General features: G+C 37.9%; 2 protein-coding genes across 5 annotated transcripts in view; one reads left to right on the top strand and one right to left on the bottom strand.

The window, feature by feature from the left end:
* Positions 1-13206, top strand: part of LOC139151845 (xanthine dehydrogenase/oxidase-like) — a 57465-nt gene extending 44259 nt beyond the window's left edge. The window contains exons 14-32 of the mRNA XM_070724860.1: positions 94-253; positions 1209-1307; positions 1537-1654; positions 2055-2106; positions 2491-2626; positions 3068-3187; positions 4274-4492; positions 4885-5018; positions 5665-5839; positions 6353-6544; positions 6974-7122; positions 7879-7960; positions 8744-8968; positions 9481-9555; positions 10406-10458; positions 10955-11141; positions 11550-11738; positions 12286-12459; positions 12844-13206. Coding sequence (XP_070580961.1) covers positions 94-253; positions 1209-1307; positions 1537-1654; positions 2055-2106; positions 2491-2626; positions 3068-3187; positions 4274-4492; positions 4885-5018; positions 5665-5839; positions 6353-6544; positions 6974-7122; positions 7879-7960; positions 8744-8968; positions 9481-9555; positions 10406-10458; positions 10955-11141; positions 11550-11738; positions 12286-12459; positions 12844-12882 — 2578 coding nt within the window. The 3' untranslated portion in view covers positions 12883-13206. The remainder of the gene's footprint in view (positions 1-93; positions 254-1208; positions 1308-1536; positions 1655-2054; positions 2107-2490; positions 2627-3067; positions 3188-4273; positions 4493-4884; positions 5019-5664; positions 5840-6352; positions 6545-6973; positions 7123-7878; positions 7961-8743; positions 8969-9480; positions 9556-10405; positions 10459-10954; positions 11142-11549; positions 11739-12285; positions 12460-12843) is intronic.
* A 2957-nt stretch (positions 13207-16163) lies between these two features.
* LOC139151847 (guanylate cyclase 32E-like) overlaps positions 16164-21854 on the bottom strand; it is a 202615-nt gene continuing 196924 nt past the window's right edge. For all 4 annotated transcript variants that reach the window (XM_070724864.1, XM_070724862.1, XM_070724861.1 and 1 more), the window contains exons 17-20: positions 21345-21468; positions 20852-21095; positions 20465-20563; positions 16164-19819 (exon numbers count right to left, since the gene is read on the bottom strand). In XM_070724864.1, the coding sequence (XP_070580965.1) occupies positions 18882-19819; positions 20465-20563; positions 20852-21095; positions 21345-21468 (1405 nt within the window). In that variant the 3' untranslated portion in view covers positions 16164-18881. The remainder of the gene's footprint in view (positions 19820-20464; positions 20564-20851; positions 21096-21344; positions 21469-21854) is intronic.

The raw sequence follows: 21854 nt of genomic DNA, 5'->3' as shown, positions 1-21854 counted from the left end.
AATTTCTCATCACAAGTGAGGAAATATCCTCACCATAAACAATAAACAAAGTTCGTATCATCAGAAGGATTTATATCACTTATCTGGTACAAGGAAATGGGATGAAACGTTGTTGAAAGATGTCCAACACATGCTCGGCACCGAACTTCAGCTATCAACTCAGGGTGGAATGGTAGAGTACAGAAGGTCATTACTGAAGAGTTTCTTCTTCAAGTTCTACCTCAAAGTCTTAGATGAGCTTGGTGAAAAAGTGGTAAGAAAACTGCAGATTTGTTATTTCCCCAAACTTGAATTACTCTGTTACTATTCTTAAGTACACACTGCATTGCAACACACCTCATTCAAACTCTTCATCGCGATTCGTCAATTTGCGATGTGTGTCCCGCTGGTACATGCAAAGAACCTAGCGGGTGACACAACGGTTTCAAAGGGTCAGTTTGCAAGTGCTGTCTACTCACAGTATGCGCACATTCTAGAACATGTAAAATTAAATGGCTGTGCCTTGTGCTACTGAGTCCAATTTTGAGAAAATTTGATGAAGTGTTTTACAAAGTACATATTGAAAGACTATATTAAAGTAACAGCATAATTGTTTCACTTTCCTTTTTTCGGGTTGAGAGGTTGCTCATGACTATAATTAACCACCGTACTGACTGGGACTTCTGTGCGAGTTTGAACAAGATAAATAATAAACAGGTGTCCGACTCAAATATGGCCGCCTCCCCCCAATATGCAAAATAGATGGATATGCGTTTTAATCGAAGCACTTTCTTTATAGAAACAATGTTGTGTCATACAATGGAACAAATTGCGCCGGCGATATTTCACTGTAACATTGTATTCCCTGTTTTCTTCACAAGAAAACGTAACGCACTGAATATCCGAGGAAATGGAAGGTGTTTTAGGTCAACAAAGTACAACAAGATGAAGCTCATGGTTTTGACACTGAAAAAAATATTAACAATGGTTAGTTTTAGCATAGCTGAGAAACAGAGGCTTCAATTTTCCTTATGGTAGTAACATGCGTGATGTAGGGAAAATTTCATGAGATAGCCACAGAAACAAATCGAAGACGCCATTGCATTGTAGTACCGCTCAAACTGAACTGCATTCTAGCGGAATTTAATAAATAATTGCATCGTATCAGAGCAAATGTTTGTGTTTTTATATTGTCATGTCTTTCATGTCGCCGTCTTCCTCTTCGCTAGTCTGGGACCTCTGCAGAAAGGAAGTCTTTATCAAACTCTGACAGATCAGCATTATTTGATATAGAGAAGTCACCGACTTCTGGTACTCAACTGTATCAGGTAGGTTTATTAATGACAGTGCAATAATTACATTGACTGACTTGCTGTTCTCGAATTTATGGACTGACAATATAGAGATTGATATCACGAGGGACTATGGTTGATTTTACAATCTTGTATTAGTACATCTGGTCCCATAAAATTATTGAGTTCAATATGTTACTGTGGAAATGATGGACCATTGGTAAACCTAGGGTATAACTTATGAAAGTTTAAACAATTATTAAAGGTTGTACCTGATGGGCAGCCAGCCATTGATCCGATTGGTCGTCCTGTGATGAATGAGTCTGGGTGTCAGCTGGTTACTGGCGAAGCAGTCTACTGCAATGATGTATCCATGGAACCAGGTAAGCTGTAAAGAGACAGAGCATCTTAATATCAGCAGAGAATAATCCGAGGATGGAGGGATAGATCTTCAAGAATGTGTACCGTAAACAACAGCTAGATCTGACAAAAAGACAGAAAGAAATCAAAATGGGAAAAACAAAGTTTATAGAAATAGGGATTTCGTGTTTTGCATGATAACGCGAATCAATCAAAATCATGGATTGATGTTGTTGCAAAGCTTTAGTATTCGAGGAGTTTGAACTGTGGAAACAAAGCTACGAACTAACCCTATACTTAACCCTATAAATCAAAATGTGAATGCTTACAATGTTCGTCTTGCACGATGAGATCGTTCAGTGTTTGAACTTTACAATTGTATAATGATTTCTTTCTTCCTTATTTTGCATTTCTTTTATTTAGATGAACTTCAAATGGCAATCGTCTTCAGCACTCGACCGCATGCAAAAATAATGTAAGTATGAAATTCACTGATATGGGTTTTGCTCCCTCAACGACAGGTCCATGTACGTTACTTTGAGTCATATTTAGATCTCACATAGCATAGTTTTGCACTTATGATGTTTATTTATAAAGATACTGTGAAATTCACAGTAAAACGTTATTACATAATTGTTTGCCTTTTATCTAACTGAATATGACCACTAGCTGGATGGGTGAATCGGTCATCCTGGCAACTAGCACATCAATTTAGTTGATACCATGTATATATTTAGGACTTACATAGATGTCAGATACATCAACCACTTTTCCACCAGCCAGATGTAAAAATCACGGCAAATAAATTAAGGTAATTAAAACTTTGTTCTAATGTTCTTTACCCTCCCTAACATTATAGATCTGTTGACACATCAGCTGCGTTATCCTTGGATGGTGTCCATGGTTACGTTGATGCTACCGATGTTCCTGGTAAAAATACTTGGCCTGCTGCAAACCCATTGGATGAAGACTCTGAAACTTTTGCTACAGAGAAAGTACGTCATTAGTATCTGTATATTAACTGTCTGGTTGAATGTTTAATGTTGTGACTGAAACAGAGCGCGTCGAATGTCGCTGATCTGAGCTTACATTTCGCGAATCAAATCTCTATCACACTTTGTATAACCCGGTCAGACATGTTGTAGAACGAGACGGATGAGTGGTGCATAATTTCAGAGCTGATATGATTTTTTTTCGCACTTCAGTTCCCAATTTATTTCTGATATTAAAAGGCTCAGAGCACGTATTCATCTCATGCTGCCAATAATTACTTGCAACCAGTAACCCACCTTCTGATGAATTATCGAAAATTGCTCTTCGTTATTGTGACTGTATGTGCAATCACATCGCAATCAGAACACATATTAATATTATCGAAAGGGTGAAGAAGAGAGTGCGTCATTGGCCGTCTTTATCTTGATATTTGTTTTCTCTAGGTGATTTGTGTTGGCCAGCCAATCGGAGGGATACTTGCCGATACTCCAGAACTTGCCCGCAAGGCAGCTACGCTTGTCAATGTCGTGTATGAAGACAAGGAATACATTCTCTCGGTACAGGTGCGCATTCGCCTTACATGTCTGTAAAAGAAATTTGTTTCGAACGAATGCTGGGAGAGTAGTTTGTCTGGATTGTTCAATTTGTCAATGCATGACTTTTTAACGAAAGAATGTTTTCCTCCCATTCGCCTGCCTACTACAATATCTGCTCTTTACCTTTTGGATATGGAAGGTGTTGTAAGGGGGAAGAAGCGTTGAATGTCGTTACCATACTGTATTAAAACGTCTATGCAATGATTGAATATATCTTCGGTTTGAAATGTGCAAATGTACAAGAATTAAGGAAGAACGTACATCATCTCTACAACCATTCGTCATAAATCTATAGCTATGTAACAAAATCTATCTTCAGATATGAGAAAGGTATCGATAGATACTAGCCTAAAATACAAATGAAGAACACGTATCTTTATTTCATTTTCCAGGTTTTTTAGGATTTTTTTCTGAAAATGTATCACTGCTACATGAAAAGGGCTATGTCTTCCTTCCGAGAACATATCTTCCCATTCAATATGCACTTCCCCTTTACATCGATAAAATGATTTTGACATTTCACGGTTTATCGACAAAATGTGATCACAAAAAGTTATATATATATATATATATATATATATATATATATATATATATATATATATATATATATATATATATATATACACTTGTTTAGTTCAAGATCAGCTGGAGTAGAGTGCTCAATACTAGAGTAGAATATATATGTGGAAATGTAATATCTTAGATTATCCTGATCAACTCAGTTGTGTATATATATATATATATATATATATATATATATATATATATATATATATATATATATATATATATATATATATATATGATATCGTCGAAAGGCCAATATATTGTCGTCTGTGTGTCTTTAAATTTTGGTTTCATATGTTTTTGGAATATCTATTGAATGCTAGGGGAGATATTATAATACTGATAGTGGAACAGATCCCTAGGAGCCAGTAAAGGTTGTAGTAAAATCCATACGAATGAAGTGTTGCACAACATTTTTGACGGATATACGTTCTGCTACGATGGGTATCCACAAGAGAGGCTTTATTTCACACTCTCTGACAGGACGCGATGAAAACGGGGTCTTTTTACCAGTCTTCCCGACGCGTTGAAGAAGGCGATGTCGCCACAGAGTTGGAGAAATCTGATCACATTGTCGAGGGGGAGGTGTATGTTAGTGCTCAGAGCCACTACTACTTGGAGACGATGAACTGTGTCGTCAGACCCAACGAGCGGGATGAGATGGTAGTTTTGTCATCGACACAGTGTCCAAATGATGTCCAGGTCAGTTCGGGTAATAACATAACATGCAGTGATGACTTTTTGAGAAAGCAGCCATCACGTCCGCACGAGATTCAAGAGATCAAATGTGGCTTTGATGTGTAAGAACATTTGTATTTTCCCATTATGTAATAATGAACTCGCTATGCAATAGAGCCCGACGTGTAATACTACGAATATACTACAAACGACAATAGCAGAAGGATCGTGAAAAGGATCTCTGTATGGTCTTACTGTGGTGCGAAGCGTAGTTGTTCTGAGTTTGGAAATCGCAAACAACGTCACTATATACTTTCTGGTCAGACACTATAGTGTTACTCGTTTATTATTGAACTATTATATCGAGATTCAGACTTAGTGTTAAATACCTTTGTCTACCTGACTTTATCTTATAGATGAAAGTTGCCCAAGCGCTAGGCGTGTCGGCAAGTAAGATCACCGTGAAAGTTCGAAGAGTTGGAGGCGGCTTTGGAGGGAAGGAATTTCCTCCGTCAGAATTGGCCAAGATGTGTGCAGTCGCCGCAAAGAAGTAAGAAAAACAATGTTCACAATGTGTAGCAGATTTTAACATTGTGTGTACTATTCGTTAGATATCTGCTGATAGGCACCGGTTGACTATGCAGTGATCAGTGCAATTAACATAAAACATCGGAAAGTTATAAATTACACTTTCGCGTAGCATTACACAGGGTCAAGTGAATGATGATTCTATACTACTTCGTTGATACTGTATCAACATGAAATGTGTCAGCGACCTCAAAGGTTTACTTGAAATGATATTTAAGTGCATTTAAAATCTACTCAAATTTGTCAATCATATATAGAATATGTTCAATAATTTGATTTTCTCCCGTATCATCGATCTACTGTTTCCCTTTATAATTAAACACGATTATTTACATGATCAAATGTAGCGCTGTTAAACATATAAGGCACAGATAAGAGCTAATAAGTTATTAAATGACTTGAGTTTGATAAATAGAGATCTTCGATGGCTGTCTTTTTCGAACTTTCTTAGTTGAACAGGAAACGTTTACAATGCGCTGCGCGTGCCGTCCCAGTGCCTCCTCCTATACCTTCTAGACTCTCTCCTTATGAACTGTTCTTCCATTGTATTCATCTCCAAGCTTCTAAAGATGAAAAACCAACTTCCCTTTTACTTTTTCAAATATCAGATATGGAAAATCAGTGCGACTAATGCTTACGAGAGATGAAGACATGCAGTTTGTTGGGACAAGACACGCAGCATTAGCAAGATACAAAGTCGGCTGTACTTCAGATGGGCATCTTAACGCACTTGATATAGAAGTCTTCATGAATGCAGGCTGCACTGAAGGAATTTCGCCTGCGGTAATATAACAATTATTTGTTCAAAATGTAATTAGCGTGACAGATCTCGGAGAAAGATTCCAGGAAACGAATACATGTAGCTTGTGAAACATAACCGATACACAGTAGGAAATCGTTCTTCTGGATGCTATGATGATATAACTTAGACTTATAAAGAGATTATAAAAAACACGGTGCTTGAATACTGTGATTTGAGTTTAGGGAGTCTCTCATGCTCAAGGGCGATAGCAGCGTGTTGTAGCAGATTTGAGTTTAGGGAGTCTCTCATGCTCAAGGGCGATAGCAGCGTGTTGTAGCACAAAAGTGCCTGAGATTTCTGAGGGCAAAAGGAGGCGTTTGCCGATTTTGAGTCAATTTTTGACAATGACAAGTGGATGGAGGGAAACTTGTTTGATTCGATTCTTTACATAATTAAACTCATATTGTGTCAAAACGAACTCACGTGAAGTCGTGCAATACACGCTGTTAAATTACAAAGAAGATCATGACATCGTTTGTTTGTTATTTCTACAGTTATTTGGTCAAATAATCACACAGTTGAGTAATGCCTACAAGATTCCGGCATACATCATGGCTGTCAAGTTGTGTAAGACTAACATACCATCCTGTATACCAATGAGAGGTGCTGGTGGTCCAAAAACCATGGCAATTATTGAGATGATAATGGATGACGTTGCTAGGAAGTCAGGGATTCCCCCAGAAAAGGTATGTTCCAAAGTGTCACTTTAATGACATGGCTGCCCGTCTTTTTTCAATATCACCTCCACTTATAGGTGGTTATATAACAAAGTTTCGTTAGTGATAAAAATCGGTTGAGTGCTAAACTGTTCGTGTTGGAAGAATTAGATACGTCAGTCACGCACAAGAAAGGGTAAACGAGACTTGCATCTACAGCTGCTTTGATTCCAATGCTTACGTCTTGTAAGGATGTTTGTTAGTCTGTGCTTTTTAAAATCACATTTAAGATATGTAAACTTTTGTAAAGTTAGAGTTTAACTCGGCTTACATGAGGCATTCCTGTTCTTCACAACAGAGAAAACTGCCTGCTCGTTATATAATAACTCTTTGACATACAACTGTTATTGTGGAGAGAAAATATTGTTACATGAATTAAAACATTCTTTGTACCAACAGATACGTGAAATAAATTTATATAAAGAAGGTGATGTGAATAATCTTTATCAAGAGCTTCCAGACATCGTAAACCTTCGACGATGCTGGGATGAATGTCTCAAGAGAAGTGACTACTATCGACGAAGAGCTGAGATCGACAATTTCAATAGGTTAGTGGATGGCAAGGCCAGTTGTATTCATTAAGAAGGCAAGTTCAAAATCCAGTCGCCAACCAGATGCAAACTTGTTCGGTAAAACTCGGGCTTCAGGTCGATGTGCGGAAAGGTGTATTCTTGCACAGTAGTAATTGAATAGTAATTGCCACAAAGGTGACAATCCATTTTCAGAGTACAATGTTCTTTCTTTTACAACTACAGACATCACCAAGGGTATGAATTCTTTGCTTATATTAAACTTAAACAGTTTTCAATGTTCAAATATGATGCAAAACATACAACATCCACAAGAGTCTTCCAAAACATTCTTTAAGACTTCTTTATCCTTGCAAGACTTCTTGCTCTTTGTAGCATATACGGTGAAAGTAACACTTTGGTAACAACTAGACTTTGTTAGGCTGATACATTTAACTATCGTATGTAAGCTTATAAAGCGCTGAAAACAACGTGTATGGCATGTTTTTTCGAGTTTAATGAAGCAAGTGATGTTTCCAGGAACAAGGCAGAAGAAAACGAGTCACTTGTGTCGCAATGTAGTCAAGCCTTGGTTTATCGTGTTGATTCGAAAACTACACAACACATATACAGTCCGTATAGCAGCCAAAGTGTACGTTTTACACAAGGAAAAAACCTGATGCGATTGCAACAGACAGTCTTCAACTTTTGCCGAGTAATTGCAACGGCAACAATTGTCATTATGTTTCATCTGTCATGCAATTATCTTCCTCATTGCCGTGCTTTTCTACTCAGTGAAAATCGTTGGAAGAAAAGGGGACTAGCAATGGTACCAACGAAGAGAGTGCTTGGCCTTCCTCTTTATTTCCTAAACCAGGTAATTGGTCTTATGTCCGTGATCAAGTTTATAAATCTTGCGTTATTGAAAATACTCACCTGTGACTGTTTTGGCATCACAAACTATTTGGCATTTAAAGTCATAATCGGGGTCAAGGTCGACGGATGTTCCAATTTTAGAGAGAACTTTTTCAATCGTGAAATAAAAAGTCGATATTCCACAATTGCTCTTCTTGGTGATCGTGAGTGTAATTGCTCGGTAGTATTTCAGTGATCTGAATATTTTTTTAATAAGGGGAGAACGATCATATTGGGTATATCATAAATCTCTTCTTCATTCCCAATTTCAAATGCAATCATACTTAAAGTTCCTGCTCTGAGCAACTGAATGTTGTGCAGACAGTTTTGAAATAAGCATATTAAACGAAATTTTCATTAAACTATCCGAAGGCATTTACAAACGCCAGAAGACATTCATTCATCATAAATCGGAATTTTTTCTTGGCATCTGTAATATTCCTACCTATGTAGGTAGCTACCGTCCTTCTATCAAGATGGAGAGGCTGATAAGCATATTTTACAATCAAATTTACGAAATCATAGAAGTTGGCAAATACGGGTAGACATTACGGGTGTTTAAGGATCGATAACTACTGACGAAATGATTCAGTAAGAGCACATACATATATAGATTTGAAGTGCTTAGTAATATTCCTACTGTCCCCAATTATGATGGTTACCCCGATGTTGACCGCAGAACCTCTATAACATTTGGTGACTCATCGTCCTCAGTGAAATACAGTAAGATATACACTCATTCTAGGCACAAGCTCTGGTCCATATTTACTTGGATGGCTCCGTGTTGATCAGTCATGGTGGCGTTGAGATGGGTCAAGGTTTGAACACAAAAACTGTACAAATTGCCAGTCGTGTTCTGTGCATTCCTCAAGAACGGATCCACATCAACGAGAATAGCACTGACAAGGTGCCGAACAGCTCCTCAACAGCAGCGTCATCTGGAACTGATTTATGGGGAAATGCTGTCAGGGTAGGCGGTAGCTTAATCGTATATACATGTACAGTGATAGAGATTGATCGGCATTTGGTGGAAACAGATTTCCTACTCTCTTGCAGGCCTTTTTATGACAGGTGCTTTATACACGTATCATATATTTCAAGTAATTTAGTGTCATGCCACTACAGAGGTAGAAAATATACCCTTACTTCCGACGTATGTAATCTTATCGTCTCTTTAAAACATCAGCTTCTCGGTTTTATGAACACAAGTGCAGGTACAATTCTTTCGTGTTTTGACTCGGTTATATTGACTTTTGCACTATTTTCGTCATTGATTTACTTTGTGATTGTTAGCTTAATAGATTGCTCTGACCACGATTTTTAGACTCTGTAATGGTTTATTGGCTTTGTTTCATTGCTGCTTAGAGACAAGCAAATTCAATTTGCGCAATTGGGAAAAATAGTCTGACATCACTATCTGTTTAACAATATATTATATCAAGTACCCACATTGTTTCTTATTTGTTTATGCTCCCTTCACAGGTTGCTTGTGAAACTTTAATGGAGAGACTGGAAAAGTTCATATACGAGAACCCAAAAGGATCATGGGAAGACTGGGTAGGTTCACCAAGAGATATACAATAAGTCATTCTAATACTTTGATAAAAATACTAATCTATCTATCTATCTATCTATCTATCTATCTATCTATCTATCTATCTATCTATCTATCTATCTATCTATCTATCTATCTATCTATCTCGAAGTTAACAGATGTTGTCGTGGGAAATTAGTGCTCGATGCTAAAAGTAGAACGTTATAAACAATAACACAAATTACTTCGAGTGAGTACTTCAAGTTGTACTTCAAGAACAAAATGATGCTATCTGTGCATCTTGCAATCTTCAGACAGAACTGAAATGATTTTTTAGTTTTACACTCTCATTTATATGGTTGGCACGTACCATTCTGTTAGTAGGTTAAAATTTGACAAATAATATTTGTTTTGGTAGTGACATTTTGGAGCCAACTCGCAGGGCTTGTTTAACAGCATAGATTTGTCAGCATTGATAATGTGCAGCTTTTCTGATATACAAAGATTACATCGCTTGCTTATGTTAGAGTAACTCGACGCTTTGTCAGTAATTGATCACGAGACGTCAAAGACCTGGTCCTTGTCTTTTTAAGACCAAATAAATTTTGACAACTTTGTGCTGTTCCTGTACTTGTTGTTCAGGAACGATTGCGTGTGATTAGGGAATACGGAATAAGTCAAAATGTAGATTCATTACATTTGACATTGTCAACTTCTGTCCATCTATCTCGGAAGATCTCGTACACAAATCGCTTGATTTGCGAGGGAATACACTTCGATTTCTGATGAAGTGATTAATATCATAATGCGCTCAAGAAAGACCCTTCTCTTTGACGACATGAATGGTTTTCACCGTATCTTCTTATCCTATAGGTGAATACAGCGTACATGAACAGAGTTAGTCTCTCCACATCTGGACATTTCAAGTAAGTACATCTGTTAGTTCTCAACCGACTTCGATACAAAAACAAAGAAGATATTGTGACCTGACAAATAGCAAATATGATTGGAACTAATATGGGAAAATTTGATCTTTATATTTTTTAAATTTCTCAAAAGTGTTGGATGCCCCATAGCTGAATTTTACAATATTACAAATTACTCAAAGAAACAAGTGCATTGCTTAAAGAGAAAAGCGATGAGCGTACATTTGGAGATTAGTTCACTATCCAATTATCCCAAATTAGCTCCAATCGTATGAAAGATAATCATTACATATACATCATTGTGGAAACTGTAAAGAATATGATGATTATGACACGCCATCAGTGGTGAATGTTTCACTCTATAATACATGTCCCTCTCTGGGTACCTTTCTGCTGTGTTGCTATAGAACGTGGTTTGACGTTTATATTTTGAAAGAAAGGGGGTTGTGTTGTCTCTAATAGAAAGTAACTGGAGTCTCATCACTCTCTTGTCAAGGTATCCTGACATTATTGGCTTTGATTGGGACAACTTGAAAGGGACCAAAGGACAGTATTATTTTTGTTATGGTGCAGCATGTTGCGAAGTGGAGGTGGACTGCTTGACAGGGGATCACCAGTTGAAACGTACAGATATAGTCATGGACGTTGGAGACAGTTTGAACCCAGCGCTAGATATCGGACAGGTTAGATTCATTTGAATTTCAATGGAATTATGACTCATATTACCATATTCATAATATTTCGTCCAACAGTAAGTTAAAGAGCATTTTAATTCGAACCAGTTCATATTTTGACAGTTGGATGTCAATGACGTGTAAGAGAACTGTAATTCTTCTACGAAAATAACTTATTTCATCTACGCATCGCTTCTAAAGTTATAAAGGAGTTGATTGAACACGTTAATTTGGTAAGACGGTGCACATCTGCAATTATTGCTTTTGACGCGCCTGTGTCGGATTTACTGAGTAAGTAACTATGTACTCTAGGTGCGATCTCCAAGCCTACGATCTGTTTACGTACCTCCGTAATGAAAGACGATTCGTTTCAACTATTGTTTGGGAAAAGCTTATGCGTTCTCGTAATTTTTGCAGATTGAAGGCGCGTTTGTGCAAGGATATGGGTTGTACACTTTAGAAGAGCTTCGATACTCTAAGGAAGGGAAACTATTGACTAAAGGTCCAGGAATGTACAGAATACCACAGATCGGTGACATCCCCAGCGAATTCAATGTTACTTTGTTGAAGAGGGCGCCATGCAAAGTTGGATTATATTCATCAAAGGTTTGTGTGAACACATTGAAACGCCTTCTTAAATATCGCACACGAATGGAACGACATTAAGGAAACGATAAGTAGTTGTCCCAGGATCAGGATAATTTACAAAAAAATAGTGAACCGCTATTATGATTAAGTTCTCTATTGGACAGACAAAGAAAAGTTCAGAATCGACTCACGGCACAGTTTGATTCTGAAACAAAAATCGTTGACGCCTCTCAATTAATTTGATTTATCGAAAAGTTGCAATGTCCAAGAATAACAATAATGTTTGATGACATTTTTTAATTTATTGTGTATTTGGCATCCTACTTGGACACAAGCCGGTGGTTCCAAATTAAAGGTATACAGTCACCTGTAATCTAAATATGCCCATATATGGTCAAAGGGGCGTTCCTTGGTATTCGAAATGCCCATTTGAGGTCGCTGGTTGTGGCAAAATTGGAACAGGTGACAGTATACCTTTAAGCTCGGTACTTCCCTGAAATTCCACAGCTTAGTTTCTATCCAATTTGACGATTTACTTTGCTACCTTTACACTGTTTCAAACCAGGGTGTTGGCGAAGTGGGGATTAATATTGGTTTTGGTGCACATCTAGCGATAAAAGATGCCGTAGCATCAGCCAGAGCCGACGCTGGACTTGATGGTCCTTTCAGATTGGACAGTCCGGCCACTCCAGAAAGGATAAGACTGGCATGCGCTGATGAATTCACTGGGAAGTTTAATGTGAGTAAAATGTTTTATCTTGTGGGAAGAGTGAATCATGTATTTTATCAATGTCAACCAGGTATGGACATGTACGTTCTTCATCACTGACGTGATTTTTTGGTTACCGTAATGCTTGTCTGACAACAGAGTATTTTCATTTCGAAGTGACACGATTGATGAAGACTGATTTACCATAATTTTAGCTCAGAGAGAGAGAGAGAGAGAGAGAGAGAGAGAGAGAGAGAGAGGGGGGGGGGAGAGTGTGTGTGTCACAGGGTTGTAAGAAATACGGTTTAAAAACACCGAAACAATTCGAATTTCATGGTTTTGAGATCAATAATTACGAAGTTACCGGAAATATTGCAAGTGACATCCCTTCCCTGTTTTTTGTGCCTTCCACAGGATCATTCTATTGATGACGAGTTTTTCATCCGGCCTTGAATTATACCGTGATCGAGCGTCTATGCTCCTCCTGTACAAAGGTCACTCGAGGTCAACCAAAAGTCAGAGGATTACGATAGAACAACTATCGAGACATGAAAATAGAACGAAAAAGTCTTAAAAATCGACAAATTTAACCGACTTTGTTTGTTTTTCAACATTAACTAAAGTCAGGGAGAATCTAGCGTTCGGGTGAATCACCGTTTCTACTACATGCCAATTTTGATTTGTTACGGGTACAAATACTTCTCCATTGCCCATTTTATTCGTGTCATTAAATTACATAGAGAATTATTCAATAAATCGAGAATTCCTTTAGTAGGACATGGCGTCAAGTGGTTGTATCTGCCCAAACATCTATAATGTCAACAACTTTGCAGTCAATCTCATGAAGCAACTGAACCAATGTTCAGATTTTAAAAAAAATTATTGCCTCGGCAAACGAGTGCTAGGAATTATAATTCTCTTATTGCTCTTATTTTATAAGATATTGTGCCAAATAATTTAGTAGCCAATCAGACATCTGGAATCCTAATAGTATTGAAAATTGCATATTACTTCACTACATTTATCTCAGTATTTCTTCATTGTGATCACTCGGCTGTCGTCATCTGTCAATGTATAAGTATGTGACTGTCACTAATCCATATATCACATTGGTATATGCAAAGTTCATCACGTTTGAATATTGGATTATATACAAATAGACAAACTATTGTAGAATATGCAAATGAGGTAACTTTCGTGAAAACGGCCGATGGCAAAAAAAAAAATATAAATAACTCATTAATTCTCAGATTTATTCGAGCCTGTTTTTTCTCTCCCGCTTTCTGTGAGGTTTATTAGGTTATTTTTCTTTATTTCTTTTAAGTCGAAAAATATGCTTTGTATCTGTTTATCCAATTGCACTAAATTTTTAATGTATTCTCTCATCTTCTGTGAGAAACTTTTAACATAGTACTTCTCTGAAACTCGAACGCTTTGAATGTTGTTTTGTATGCCCCTTGTTCATTTCTCACGTAACCAATTACTCATTCTTTAGGGATCGAAATTAGCTTTTCTGACGTAATGTTTTAGGCGATTTTCGAAAAACAGTCTTCTTTGAAATGGCTTTGCCTGGCAATAAGACTGACGCAGAGAAGTGTACACAGGAACTTCTTGTGATAGATCGCACTGCACGTCGAACGTTTACCTTTAACCTTCAACACAGTCACAAAAAAGGGCTATCGAAATAAATAACTTGCGATCTTGGGTCGAAACGTTCTAATTTACTTGGAAACTATGTAAGAATCGCGAGAAAGAACTCTATAAATGAACACGCAGAGTTATCATTATAAGTCTAATAACCATATTTATTGTAATGGCAAATATTCTTACAAATATTGTTACATTTGATGCACTTGCTACACGAGTTGAATTGTACAGTGAAAAAAATTAAAGTAATATTCACATGTAGACTGAGGCTGATGATATTTGAACGCTGCTATTCAATCTGATGCGGAAAACGACAGAATTATTTGTCCCTCTGTAGTTGTAATTTCTCGTGTGTCAGGGCACATATGATCATTCAATGACACAGATTCGAGGCAAATGAATGAAAACAAACAGATTTGACCTCACTGTTATGACTGATGAGTTCAGTTAAGTGTCTTAGATAAGAGAATGATGTGTAATGAGCATTTTCACCTGGTAATGATAAAAAAACAGTTGAGAGTTGACGAATGAGAAAAGATGAGAACAGGACTTATAGTGACATTCTCAAGTTATAATTTTGATCGACAAGGAAATGAACATGGACATGAAATATTTGGATAAAAGCTAATCGAATGGAGCAGACTAATGTGCGATGTGCAAGTAACACGAAATATACCAGCGACAGTATTTGACATGGACACTCTGATCACTACCACTGTGGAAATACATTTCTGGTCGAATTTTAAAGCTTTTTTGATTTTATTTAATCTATTTGTTTCACTCAAATTCTGTTCACAACTGTAGTCGTGTCGCATTGTGGGTAACAACAGAAGACTGATCAATGTATTGCTGCCGTTGTTCTGAAATATCTTTTTGACAATGAAATAATTTTCAGATTAAACACTGCTGTCAAAACAGCGTAAACATATCGCTGTAAACACAACACAAATGTGTACACTCATCAAAGAATGAACATAGCGCCCTCTGTCGTTCTGCTAGGATTTAACTTCACACTGTACTCCGTTCATAAAAAGTATAGATGCAAAATTCAATCTTGAAAATAATGTTAAGATTTTCTTGTATGATAGTATTGCTTGTAAAAAACCTTAAAAAATTCGTCTGCTTCGTATGACTCTGTTTGAACTTTGCGTTTACCCCATTCAGCAAATAAAGTGTTCCGTATATCTCCACTAGCATTTCTTCATTTTGCTTCTTTTGTTGGTAGATCTACTTTTTGAAATTGCAATACTGTGTCGGCTTGAATATTGCTAGTAGAAGTAATGTGCATTTATTTAGTGCTAGGATACGAAGACAACAAAGCGAAAGCAACAAACAAAGAGTGGATGTATTATTTGGTCATCATTCAAGTCATTCTCGACGACTACTACACAATACATTGCAGCGTCTTCAATTTATGATTTAACGACGACTCAATAGAGAAATTCTTAGAAGTCGCAAAAATATAATTTGATTAATTTGCAAAATTTCTATCCTTTTTTGTATGAAGCAAATTTAATCACTCAATAAATTATCAACCAACTCAATAGATCGATTATTATAGATCTATCCACGAATCCATCAACCAAATTATTGATCGATCAAGGACTCGCTTTTGTGGGTTCATTTAGGCATATCTCACCGGAAAAGATGTACACCACAATGCAATATTTCATTAAATATTGAAGCAAAACCACCTCATCCCAATCACTCACAAGACGTCACTGTATCATAGACACAGCCTCCAGAGCTTTGTGTTATGGTAGAATTACTCCATCGGTATATAAATAAGTAAATCACGAATAAGGAAAATACGAAAAATTTGGGATAATTGGATGGTGAAGTAATGTCTCTTTAATCTGCAAATGTGTGCTCATCTGCTTTTCATCTTAAGTTATACACTTGTTTTTACGAGTAATTTGTAATTTTGCAACATTCAGCTACAAGGCACCCAACATTTTTGAAAAATTTGAAAAATATGAAGATCTAATTATCCCAAATTAGTTACAATCGTGTTGGAAATACCAACTATTCCCACCTTAATTGTCGACAGTTGATATCAAGGTAAGAAAAATGGATTAATTGTGTCATCGATTTGTAAAAAATGCCTTTATTTCCTTTTCTGGTTAGAATTAATTTACAAACTCACGTCAAATAATGTACATTAATTGTGACAATATCTTAGTGACATTGGAAGCTCCAAAAATATCAACAAAATCTACATTTCATTGTTGTTGTTAAAGATAATTCCATATCTCCAATTCCCTGTATGTATATCTACGTATTGTCACAAAAACAGAAAACAGTGGACTTCTATTACACAAATGATTTGAGAGAGACTCATGAGAAAGAGAGAGACTCAGTCTCAAAAATTCAATAACTGTCAACACGAATAGTGCAGTGGCACTTATTGCAAAAAAGAGAAAGATCCATATACCTTATGAATGATACACAAGGAATCCGGAAGCGGCACGAAGAATGGATGCATATTACATCAGAACTCTATACTCGTCCCTTTTCTCATGGTTGTGGTGTCGTGTCCGGCATGTTCTATCAATTAAACAGAGGTCTAAACGAATTTGTAGAGCCAGCAGGAATAAATAATGAGTAATAACATAGCTGCTCCCAGGTGTTGGTACTTGGTCGCTGTTGTCTGGTGTTTTTCTTTGCCAAGAAAAAGTAGGCTTTCGTGTGGACAACCATGAACGTGTGAGACAATACAGGTACGTGATATGAGAGTTGAGTGTCACATATCCCGCTGTCCTCTATGCTAAGGTTTTGCAGTATGCTTTGATGGCTTTCGACCCATCGGTATTAATTTTTTACAGAGAACAGAAATCACGTGATCTATCTGCTCCGTCTCTAGGCAGGACTGAAGTGTATGTTGTCGACTGCATTTGAAAACGTGTTTTAAGGTGTCAGTTATTATAGACAGGAGGAAAAAGAAAGCAAAGACTTAAAATAGTGATAAAATTTTACCAGAAAAAGGATTACCTTGAAGTAATCAAAGTCGACGACGTCAAAACTGATTTCCAAACTATGTTCACCGAGAATAAAAAGTTTTGTTCATCATATTTATATTTCACAACTAAGTGTCATGCAGTATTGCGTATTCTGTGCAACAAATCATTTCAAATCTAATATGTACAAAAACTCTACTAATTAAACATACATTATTGATAAATAATTGCTATTCACAAACTCATGTCGACTGAAAACCCATTTACCTGAGTATGAGTAAGAATTGTGACGACAAACTAAATTTGAGATACAAAGAGTACGTCGATGGGTTTAAAATGTTCTCTGCGCCATCTTGAAAATCAATAACGTTGAAACTTCATTAATAAATGGCGGATATTGCAATAAAATACGCAAATTGCAATGTCCGCAGACGGCTTCTTAAAATTAAAATCAAGGCCAACAAATCTACAGGTTAAACATTTACATTAATCTCATTTTGCATATAACTGATATCCGCCCTCATAACTTGCGCGGGAAAGTCAACATCAAGTGACTTTCAAAGGCCGCTGATATAAGGAACTAATTTTCTCATAATTACAATGTACAACATCCCGATAAATAGAAAATAAAAAACCTTTCACTCTAGAATTGATTATTTACAAAAAATAAACTCGTCTATCTACAGATAACGTTGCAGTTTGCACACGGATTCTCATAGAGAAAGATAACATTTTAGATTTAGTTATCAGTCGACAACTCAGTCATAATATTTCTATACAATTTCATCAGAGATTTACCCGTGGTAGCTTACGAGTACAGAAAAAAACATATTTATATGTATAATGCACATCTGTAAAATGAGTGTCAACTTTAACTTCTCCGTGGAGGGCGCTCGATTCAAGTTCGCTTCACAGTAATGTACAATACGACGTTGATGCATGCTCATCTTGTTGCGACCTTCGAACGGCGAAATAAACCGTCAGTTAAAGCAACAATTCGACTTGCCACAATGTACTGGCCACTGGTGAGATAAGGACTAGATTATTGTCTCCAGATTTAACGAATTGCTGCCAACTCTCTGCCAGGAGACTTACAGCTCGAGTGGATCATTGTAGTATAGTCTTTGAGCATAATTGCAGTGACGTTTATGCGTTCAAACTTTATGACGTAAAGCTACAGGTTTGTCCGCTCATTAAAGGAAAAGTGTATTTCTCGACATTCGGAGAGTTATATTCGACGTGTCCGATCTGTTCCTATTCGAAAACTCAATATTTGTGGCCTGTTCGACACTGGGATTGGTGAAGTGTTGCCCAAGCTATGTTTCCTACCAGGCAATTCGTAAATGCTTGAGTTGGAAACAAAGATTCAAAACAGCATTGTTGTAAGTACAACGCCAGCCGGTATTGGAGTTAATTCGATAAGTACTCAAAATGTACCTGACACTGCAAACACGCTGCTAATAATTAGTTCCACTGATGTAAACTTTTGAGATCTTTCCCTTTTCGTTGCCATCTGGTAATGTGTTGATTGAAGAAATCCCGAAAGGTATTTGAAAGGTGTTTTCTATTTGAAGGGGAAGCTGCATCCGCTGGACAACAATTTACAGAGCCCCAGACAGTAACGTTGTCAACTGATGCAAACCGTTTAACGATTTTGAACCCAGGTTGGAGCAATGCTAGGTCGTGTCGTCGTCAATCGATGATCATCATATGAAAACTAAGTATCCTGAGTCACAGAACGATCACGATCGCCCTTGGTCGTCGGGAAAATTCAATGGTCTCTCGAGAGTTGACTTTGTGAATGAGTCTTGGCTTAACGTACAATCTCGCCCTCTACGGCGTCAGCACTCAAGAACACACGTATGCGTTATCATTCGTATGATCGAATGGGTGACCGTCAAAACCAGAGTCGGATAAACTTGTTCTGTTTGGCACAACATTGGACTGAACGTTTTGCGGCTTATTTTCAGTGGGAATTCTATCCCTTTTCCGATGTGGTTTTTTCATGTCAATCAAGGGCACATTTTCGGGTCTGCTCGTTGACGGTTTAACGGGTTGATCTTTGGATTCCGTCGATACTGGTGAGATGGCGATCTTATCGTTCATGACTTGCGATCGCCTCTGCCAGATCGGTTCATCCGCGTCTTGCATTAAAGGTGTTCGGCAACTAGGGCTGCCCGGAGAATTCCTAATCTTCGGGAACCCGTTCATATTGTCATCAAAGGACAATTTCTTTCCTCGTTTCCTTGCCGCAGCTTCTTGCAATTGCTCATCCTCTTCCACAGCCTGAATCCCCTGGCTTAAGTCTGAACCGACACTCATAAGTTCCCCCGCACCGTCCGAGGGGCTATGGTTACCGACACCGACGTAGTTGTTGTGAAGGCCATTGATTCGCTTAGGGCGCTGCATTCTGGATGGAGCCGGCGGAGGTGGAAGCGGCGCAAGCTGCGGTTGTGGTTGCTCGACCACTGGATCGGCCGAAATGTCGCTGGGCGGACCCGACAGCTTGTCGAAGTCTTGACGACTGCTGACTGGTGTTATACTTTTACTGACGGGGGCTGTTTCGTCCTCACTTTCATACCTGTCCAAGGAGGTATTTGACATAGGTTCAAGTTCAGGTCGACTAACCGTCGACACCTTCTTGTATTTGGGGTCTTGACCTATAAGCCAGTAGGTCAAAACTTCCCCCTTTCCTTTCATTGTAACATAACCTCGTTCTCTCGTTTTGTATCCACCGATCTTGTCAAGAATAGCCTTGCATGTCGGACTGATGTGAATCTTCAGCGCTGTAACACACGAAAATGAAATTTAAAGAAAGGATAATATGAGCTCTACAACGTGTATAAGATTTAACTATCCATGTTTATCATGAACACTTGTTATGCATCCAGGTTCTATATGAATATTGGAACTGTTATTGCCGAGTTGTAATTTTAAGTCGTTTTGACAAAAAAGTGCATGCTTGTAAACAAGTTTAGGAACACCCATGCTAAAAATTGGTAAGAATGGAAATTTATAACATCATAACAGGCTTTGGCAAGTCCACTGCCCTAGAAGTGGCCGTTTCAACTGCATCAATTTTACTTCATAAGGCCATTCTTTTACGGTTCTAGTCATCATTCCATTGGGGCGAAAAAATTCAGGATGAATGGTGGAGTTATTTTTATCTTTTAGAGAAGTTGTTTTATTAAGATGATCGGATACGATGCTTTTGTATATAATAAATAGTCTTTTGAGATTTATTCAAACGGTTTTCAGACCTTCTCGGTCATTCGTCAGCAGTAATATCTCCGTATGTATATAACATAATCTGAGATCGCAGCATAAGATATCGAAATTGAATCTTTATTTGAATGGTGTGAAACAGTATATTTTATCCTTCATGTCTTTCTTGCCAGTCAAATCCGATCGACGCTTTAACAGAAACTTACGTTCTCCATTGGATTCCATCCTGGAAGCAGTGTTGACTGTGTCGCCAAAGAGACAATATCTCGGCATTGTCAGTCCTACCACACCAGCGCAGACAGAACCTAACAATTTGGATGGAAAAAGGATTAGTGGCAGTGTCCCATCTATATTTTTCGATCCGATACTACACTACCAGCCAACATGGCGAAAAGTTATAAAAACAAAACTCTCTGCCAATTCGGACTATAGAGGTCGCTGCCAAAGCCTCGCTGGGTTACTCCTCGCTGTTCGGTATTAGCGCCGTTTGCCCATTGAGGCAGGTAGCTGGATTCGCTCAAAGTAAAGATGCTTACAAAATAGAGTGTCCAAGAGTAACAGCTTCTATATATGCATAATGTAAAGTTGCTTACCCGAATGTATGCCTATCCTCAGTTTCAGTTTTTCGTCTGGTTTGTGACGGATTCGAAAGTGATTAAGTTCATCTAGCAGATGTAAGGCGGACGAGGCAATCTCACCAGCGTGGCGGTTGCCGTTCGGTATTGGAAGACCTGACACCAGCATGTAGGCATCGCCGATAGTCTCTACTTTGTACACGTCATAGGTTTTGATTGTCGAATCGAAGAGCGTGTAGAGGTCATTAAGAAGGTCAACAACCTATGAGAAAAACGCAGTTAGGAGAATAAATGCTTAAATAATCATTAAAAATTTATCAAATGTGGCGATTTATCACTGTCATTTTCAGAGCTGGAAGCTATGCACGTTTTGTCTTTATCAATGAACACTCAGCGGAGTGTAGCAGTAAGCAGTTCATAAAATTTTGATTGATTTGATCACCAGGCAAGCATGGACATATGAGCGGCAATGGAGCGTGTTAATGTTGAGCTCAGTGTGGCCTACCCTTACCTGCCAGGGCGTGCTTTCCGATGACATCTTAGTAAACCCAACAATATCACTGAAGTATATCGTCACGCATTCAAAGGCCTCCGGTTCGACCTGTCTGCCTTTCTTGAGTTGGTTGGCCACATACCTGAGAAGTGAAATGTCACGAAAAGTTCAGGTGGCGGGCAGAATTGTCTTGGAGACTTTTGTCTTGATGAACAAACATGGGAACGAATACTCACAGGATTTGTCATCGCTGCTGAGCACGGAATCATTTAATTCACGGTCTCTGACTTTTCCTGAATGCAACCCTGATTGTTGATTGGGGTTATTTTATCACGAGTAAAAGTGAATTACGTGCAGCTTTCCGCATCTAGCGATCGGTTACAGAGCGTAAAACCACCGGACAATAGCCAATCTGAATGTAAACGATAAGCATTTCGCTGAGTAAACATTAAAGGGGACAGTATATTCACATTTGCCAGGGTCCATTGGGTTTTAGCTCTCTCTTGCTGGTATATACGTCATCTGCCG

Source organism: Ptychodera flava, chromosome 15, assembly GCF_041260155.1.
Source record: "Ptychodera flava strain L36383 chromosome 15, AS_Pfla_20210202, whole genome shotgun sequence".
Lineage (NCBI taxonomy): Eukaryota > Metazoa > Hemichordata > Enteropneusta > Ptychoderidae > Ptychodera > Ptychodera flava.
This window is presented reverse-complemented; position numbering and strand designations above follow the sequence as displayed.